The 6639-nt window shown below is 55.8% G+C and overlaps 3 protein-coding genes across 8 annotated transcripts in view; all 3 read left to right on the top strand.

The window, feature by feature from the left end:
• Nucleotides 1-3272, top strand: part of ST6GALNAC6 (ST6 (alpha-N-acetyl-neuraminyl-2,3-beta-galactosyl-1,3)-N-acetylgalactosaminide alpha-2,6-sialyltransferase 6) — a 22979-nt gene extending 19707 nt beyond the window's left edge. For 5 of the 6 annotated variants that reach the window (XM_011931319.1, XM_011931317.1, XM_011931318.1 and 2 more), the window contains 2 exons: nt 1002-1109; nt 1804-3272. In XM_011931319.1, coding sequence (XP_011786709.1) covers nt 1002-1109; nt 1804-1993 — 298 coding nt within the window. In that variant the 3' untranslated portion in view covers nt 1994-3272. The remainder of the gene's footprint in view (nt 1-1001; nt 1110-1803) is intronic. The other variant, XM_011931316.1, reaches the window with a different exon arrangement.
• AK1 (adenylate kinase 1) overlaps nt 1805-6639 on the top strand; it is a 32864-nt gene continuing 28029 nt past the window's right edge. The window contains exons 1-2 of the mRNA XM_011931313.1: nt 1805-1956; nt 3250-3406. The gene's annotated coding sequence lies outside the window, so the exon portion shown is untranslated. The remainder of the gene's footprint in view (nt 1957-3249; nt 3407-6639) is intronic.
• LOC105504171 (alpha-N-acetylgalactosaminide alpha-2,6-sialyltransferase 6-like) lies at nt 3325-6629 on the top strand. The gene is made up of 3 exons (XM_011931459.1): nt 3325-3401; nt 5551-5658; nt 6353-6629. The coding sequence occupies exons 1-3, from the start codon at nt 3325-3327 to the stop codon at nt 6540-6542; spliced, it is 375 nt and encodes a 124-aa protein (XP_011786849.1). The 3' UTR covers nt 6543-6629.

A 6639-nucleotide genomic window follows, 5' to 3' on the forward strand; every position in this document is an offset into this window, starting at 1 on the left:
TGGGGATATGGGAATATGGCACCCATCCAACCCCATGCAAAGGCTTCTGGGAACCTGGGTCCAGGAAGAGGGTTTTTTTTTTTTTTTTTTTGAGATGGAGTCTCACTCTGTTGCCCAGGCTAGAGTGTAATGGTGCAGTCTCGGCTCACTGCAACCTCTACCTCCTGGATTCAAGCAATTCTCCTGCCTCAGTCTCCCATGTAGCTGTGACTGCGAGCACATGCCACCATGCCTGGCTAATTTTTGTATTTTTAGTAGAGACAGGGTTTCGCCATGTTGGCCAGGCTGATCTCGAATTACTGACCTCAGGTGATCCGCCCACCTCAGCCTCCCAAAGTGCTAGGAGTACAGGCATGAGCCACCGCGCCTGGCTGAGTTTTAATTTTCTGTAGAGATGAGGTCTCCCTATGTTCCCCAGGCTGGTCTTGAAGCCCTGGGATCACAAGTATGAACCACCACACCTGGCCTCCCTTCTTTTTTCCATACTACCTAAGAAATGCAGTGTGTATTTACACGGACAGCCCATCTTAGTCACACATGGCTGGTGGCCACTGGGGTGTGAGCACAGCTCTTGGTTCTGGGCTACTCCTTCAGGCCTAGCTCTGAACTGCAGTCACTCCAGCATGAACGTACGTGGTTAGTCTCCCCTTAGGAGTCTGCTTCTAGCATGGGCGCAGCTGTTTTTAGCATGCTCCATCATCGTAGTCACTCAGCCCGCCCAACCGTGACCCGGCTCCCCAGGAGACAGTTCGTTTTCAGCATGCCCTGTTCCTGTTCTTCCCCTCAAAGGAGCTCCCTCCACACCCCTCACCTCTGCCTGGACAGCCCTCTGCCACATGCCATGCTCCCACACGAGGCTGGACTCGGGGTCACCAAAGTGGGGGTGGGGCCCCAATGGGTGGATGGGAGGAGTTCCAGGGAACTCCACGTGGGTGACCCTGGATCACCTGCCCCCATCTCTGCCTGCATGCACCCTCATCGTGACCCCTATTCATCCCCAGGGAGAAGTCTCATTCCTGGTTGAGCACAGGCTGGTTTACCATGGTGATTGCGGTGGAGTTGTGTGACCACGTGCACGTATATGGCATGGTCCCCCCAAACTACTGCAGGTGAGCCCTCCTTGCCAGCGCCCTCCCAGGACAGCACTCAGGCACTGGCCGCAGGATGGAGCTAGGAGGGCTGGAAACCTTGGCTGAAGGTGCCTTTGAGGGCCTCTGCTTCATTGTTTTCTAACTGTTCTGCAGAGATCTAGACTTCTTCTGCTTCCTCAGGGGCCTCCACTCCAAGTTCAGCCAGTTTATTTATTAATAATAACTATTAGTAGTAGCATTATATATGAAAAGCCCACTAGGGGACAGCTATACTTTACTGAGTACTGACCAGGTACCAAGCATGGCTACATGTAGTCTCTCACTTACTCCTCACAGCAACCTTATGGGATAAGAACTGTTATTCTTCCCATTTATTAAATGAGAAAAACTGAGGAGTATGTTTTATGAGTAGCCAGAGGTCCTCCAAACAGCAGGAAGAGGGACCGGGCTCCAGTGCCCACAGCGCTCACCACTGCTCTACACTGCCGCCCTCTTGGGGAAAGGAAAAAGTGCCACTGCATTAAAAAAAAAAAAAAGTTTGGTGGTTACAAACCTAGTCCACCCTGCACCCATTTTCCGGATGGGGAAACAGAGGCCCCAGGAGGTGTGGGGATTTCTCTTATTGAGGTCCTCTGGCAGGCGAGGGCCTGAAAGGGCAAGGACCCTGCCAGCGCCCACCCTGCCCTGATGACTCCCGTCTGCTCTGTCCCAGCCAGCGACCCCGCCTCCAGCGCATGCCCTACCACTACTATGAGCCCAAGGGGCCGGACGAATGTGTCACCTACATCCAGAATGAGCACAGCCGCAAGGGCAACCACCACCGCTTTATCACCGAGAAAAGGGTCTTCTCGTCGTGGGCCCAGCTGTATGGCATCACCTTCTCCCACCCCTCGTGGACCTAAGCCACCCAGCCTGTGGGACCTCAGGAGGGTCAGAGGAGAAGCAGCCTCCGCCCAGCCGCTGGGCCAGGGACCACCTTCTGGTCAATCAAAGCTCGCCGGAGTGTCTCCCAGCCAATCAGGGCCTTGAGGAGGATTTATCCTCCAGCCAATCAGGGCTTGGGGAATCTGTTGGCCAATCAGGGATTTGGGAGTCTATGTGGTTAATCAGGGGTGTCTTTCTTGTGCAGTCAGGGTCTGCGCACAGTCAATCAGGGTAGAGGGATATTTCTGAGTCAATCTGAGGCTAAGGACATGTCCTTTCCCATGAGACCTTGGTTCAGAGCCCTGGGAATGGACCCCCCAGTCACTCCCCACTCTACTGGGATAATGAGGTCCTGTCCCAAGGAGCTGGGAACTTGGTGGTGTCCCCTCAATTTCTAGCACCAGAAAGAGATATTGTGTGGGGGTAGAAGCTGTCTGGAGGCCCGGCCAGAGAATTTTTGGGGTTGTGGAGGTTGTGGGGGCGGTGGGGAGGTCCCAGAGGTGGGAGGCTGGCATCCAGGTCTTGGCTCTGCCCTGAGCGACCTTGGACAAACCCTTCCCCCTCTGCGGGCACCCTTCTGCCCACGCCAGTTTCCAGTGCGGAGTCTGAGACCCTTTCCACCTCCCCTACAAGTGCCCTCGGGTCTGCCCTCCCCGTCTGGACCCTCCCAGCCACTATCCCTTGCTGGGAGGCTCAGCTCTCTGGGGGGTCTGGGGTGACCTCCCCACCTCCTGGAAAACTTTAGGGTATTTTTGCGCAAACTCCTCTAGGGTTAGGGGACTCTGAAGGGAATGGGACAAATCTTAAGCTGTTTTCTTAGCCCCTCAGCCAGCTGCCATTAGCTTGGCTCTTTAATGCCGGGACTCCTCTTCTGCCCTCTAGCAGGGAGGTTTTCCAACTGTTGGAGGTGCCTTTGGGGCTGCTCCTTTGTCTGGAGCCACTGGGGGCTTCCGAGGGTCTCCCCCGACCCCCTGTCATCCTGGGATGACTGCCGGGAGCTGTGTCGCCTGGGTTCTGTCCCCTGACTCTGTTATCAGGCACTTTATTAAAGCTGGGCCTCAGTGGGTTGTGTTTGTCTCTTGTTCTTCTGGAGCCTGGAAGGGAAGGGCTTCAGGAGGAGGCTGTGAGGCCCGGGGGGACCAGATGGAGGAGGCCAGCAGCTAGCCATTGCACACTGGGGTGATGGGTGGGGGCGGCGACTGCCCCAGACTTGGTTTTGTAATGATTTGTACAGGAATAAACACACCTACGCTCCGGCTTCGTGTCCTGTGTCTCCTGGGTCGAGCACAGCCTTCTGGCCCAGCGCTGCATGCGGCCTCAGGACTGCGTCTTCCGGTTGGAGGATTCCAGTAAAGCGATCCTCAGCTTTTTCAGAGCCAGTGGCCAGTGAGGTGTGTATTTTGCATCTTGAGTGGAGGCCTGGGGACTCTGGGGATGGTGGGGGTGTGTGGAGCCAGGCCCATCTGGCTTTTCCTGTCCCCACCTCACCCTGCCTGTGTGACCTTGGGCAAGTCATTTCGCCTCTGAGAGCCCCAATTCCTTCAAGGGCAAAAGGAGACCAGACACCGCCCTCAAGGAGCTCAGGTTCCAGGGAGGGAGGAGCCCCGTGGTGCACTAGGAAGAATTCGCACAGAAGCTGGGAGAAGAGTTTGAGCAGTGAGTGCAGAAGGGGTGGGGGAAAGACAGCCCAGGCCACAGAGCCAGAGGTCTCTCAGCTCCTTAAGGGTCTGGGGACCTGATGACTGGGAGCTGCGATTTCCTGCCAAACCCAGCAGGAGGGAGCCTGGCGGGCTGTAACGCTGGCAGGGGTGTGGTGAGTGGTGGTCTCCGAGTTGCCACCAGCCTCTCTGCAAAAGGGCTGTGTACTCCAGGTTGGCAGGAGGCAGGGGTCTGTGACTCCAGAGATTACAAACTGTTTGGGCAGATAAGATGCCCTCGGGGGCGAGGCCTAACAAAGAGTGACTGTGTAAGACACGGGCAGGCAGCCTGCTGGGATCTCCCAGGGCCCCTGAGCTGCTGGGGACAGGAAAGAGAACCCTTCTGGGCACTGGGCCAGCCAGGATGGTGGTGATTGGGGCTGGGAGGCATGAATGGCACCTTGCATCTGGCTCTCAATTCACGTAGCCAATAAGCAGCCGCATGCTGCTCACTGTATTAGGCACAGTTGATGAGGGCAGGAGTGTCTGGTGGGAGGAGTGGCCCACAGAGAAGCCTCATGGTGGGATCCCCAGCTTCACCCAGTAGGCAGTGAGGCTACAGCAGGAGGGAGCAGTGAGAGATGAGACTGCCTGGGGCCAGATGCCTAAGGCAAGGCCGTAAATGTCAGTCTGAGGGGGCCAAGAGCCTTGATCTTTCTTGTCTTGCTTAGAGAAGTCAAATGGGACCACAGCAGAATGGGCAGGAGGCTGACAGGTAACATGGCCCAGGGCCCAGGGGCCGACCAGACACAGTAACAGTGGCAGTGGGGCCGGGGGTGCTAGAGAGACTGGGACTCCATGTAAAGTCTACATGGGGAACGGAGAGCCGTGCATGGGCCTGGGGATATGGGAATATGGCACCCATCCAACCCCATGCAAAGGCTTCTGGGAACCTGGGTCCAGGAAGAGGGTTTTTTTTTTTTTTTTTGAGATGGAGTCTCACTCTGTTGCCCAGGCTAGAGTGTAATGGTGCAGTCTCGGCTCACTGCAACCTCTACCTCCTGGATTCAAGCAATTCTCCTGCCTCAGTCTCCCATGTAGCTGTGACTGCGAGCACATGCCACCATGCCTGGCTAATTTTTGTATTTTTAGTAGAGACAGGGTTTCGCCATGTTGGCCAGGCTGATCTCGAATTACTGACCTCAGGTGATCCGCCCACCTCAGCCTCCCAAAGTGCTAGGAGTACAGGCATGAGCCACCGCGCCTGGCTGAGTTTTAATTTTCTGTAGAGATGAGGTCTCCCTATGTTCCCCAGGCTGGTCTTGAAGCCCTGGGATCACAAGTATGAACCACCACACCTGGCCTCCCTTCTTTTTTCCATACTACCTAAGAAATGCAGTGTGTATTTACACGGACAGCCCATCTTAGTCACACATGGCTGGTGGCCACTGGGGTGTGAGCACAGCTCTTGGTTCTGGGCTACTCCTTCAGGCCTAGCTCTGAACTGCAGTCACTCCAGCATGAACGTACGTGGTTAGTCTCCCCTTAGGAGTCTGCTTCTAGCATGGGCGCAGCTGTTTTTAGCATGCTCCATCATCGTAGTCACTCAGCCCGCCCAACCGTGACCCGGCTCCCCAGGAGACAGTTCGTTTTCAGCATGCCCTGTTCCTGTTCTTCCCCTCAAAGGAGCTCCCTCCACACCCCTCACCTCTGCCTGGACAGCCCTCTGCCACATGCCATGCTCCCACACGAGGCTGGACTCGGGGTCACCAAAGTGGGGGTGGGGCCCCAATGGGTGGATGGGAGGAGTTCCAGGGAACTCCACGTGGGTGACCCTGGATCACCTGCCCCCATCTCTGCCTGCATGCACCCTCATCGTGACCCCTATTCATCCCCAGGGAGAAGTCTCATTCCTGGTTGAGCACAGGCTGGTTTACCATGGTGATTGCGGTGGAGTTGTGTGACCACGTGCACGTATATGGCATGGTCCCCCCAAACTACTGCAGGTGAGCCCTCCTTGCCAGCGCCCTCCCAGGACAGCACTCAGGCACTGGCCGCAGGATGGAGCTAGGAGGGCTGGAAACCTTGGCTGAAGGTGCCTTTGAGGGCCTCTGCTTCATTGTTTTCTAACTGTTCTGCAGAGATCTAGACTTCTTCTGCTTCCTCAGGGGCCTCCACTCCAAGTTCAGCCAGTTTATTTATTAATAATAACTATTAGTAGTAGCATTATATATGAAAAGCCCACTAGGGGACAGCTATACTTTACTGAGTACTGACCAGGTACCAAGCATGGCTACATGTAGTCTCTCACTTACTCCTCACAGCAACCTTATGGGATAAGAACTGTTATTCTTCCCATTTATTAAATGAGAAAAACTGAGGAGTATGTTTTATGAGTAGCCAGAGGTCCTCCAAACAGCAGGAAGAGGGACCGGGCTCCAGTGCCCACAGCGCTCACCACTGCTCTACACTGCCGCCCTCTTGGGGAAAGGAAAAAGTGCCACTGCATTAAAAAAAAAAAAAAGTTTGGTGGTTACAAACCTAGTCCACCCTGCACCCATTTTCCGGATGGGGAAACAGAGGCCCCAGGAGGTGTGGGGATTTCTCTTATTGAGGTCCTCTGGCAGGCGAGGGCCTGAAAGGGCAAGGACCCTGCCAGCGCCCACCCTGCCCTGATGACTCCCGTCTGCTCTGTCCCAGCCAGCGACCCCGCCTCCAGCGCATGCCCTACCACTACTATGAGCCCAAGGGGCCGGACGAATGTGTCACCTACATCCAGAATGAGCACAGCCGCAAGGGCAACCACCACCGCTTTATCACCGAGAAAAGGGTCTTCTCGTCGTGGGCCCAGCTGTATGGCATCACCTTCTCCCACCCCTCGTGGACCTAAGCCACCCAGCCTGTGGGACCTCAGGAGGGTCAGAGGAGAAGCAGCCTCCGCCCAGCCGCTGGGCCAGGGACCACCTTCTGGTCAATCAAAGCTCGCC

The sequence above is a fragment of the Colobus angolensis genome, unplaced genomic scaffold (assembly GCF_000951035.1).
Source record: "Colobus angolensis palliatus isolate OR3802 unplaced genomic scaffold, Cang.pa_1.0 Scaffold9, whole genome shotgun sequence".
In the NCBI taxonomy this organism is placed as follows: Eukaryota; Metazoa; Chordata; class Mammalia; order Primates; family Cercopithecidae; genus Colobus; species Colobus angolensis.

What these genes read in the sequence shown, in the direction of transcription:
- LOC105504171 (XM_011931459.1), top strand. Translation starts at nt 3,325, where the DNA reads ATGCGGCCTCAGGACTGCGTCTTCCGGTTGGAGGATTCCAGTAAAGCG. An exon ending in TTTTTCAGAGCCAGTGGCCA is followed by an intron (nt 3,402 to 5,550) that starts GTGAGGTGTGTA and finishes ATTCATCCCCAG; the next exon opens with GGAGAAGTCTCATTCCTGGT. An exon ending in GTCCCCCCAAACTACTGCAG is followed by an intron (nt 5,659 to 6,352) that starts GTGAGCCCTCCT and finishes GCTCTGTCCCAG; the next exon opens with CCAGCGACCCCGCCTCCAGC.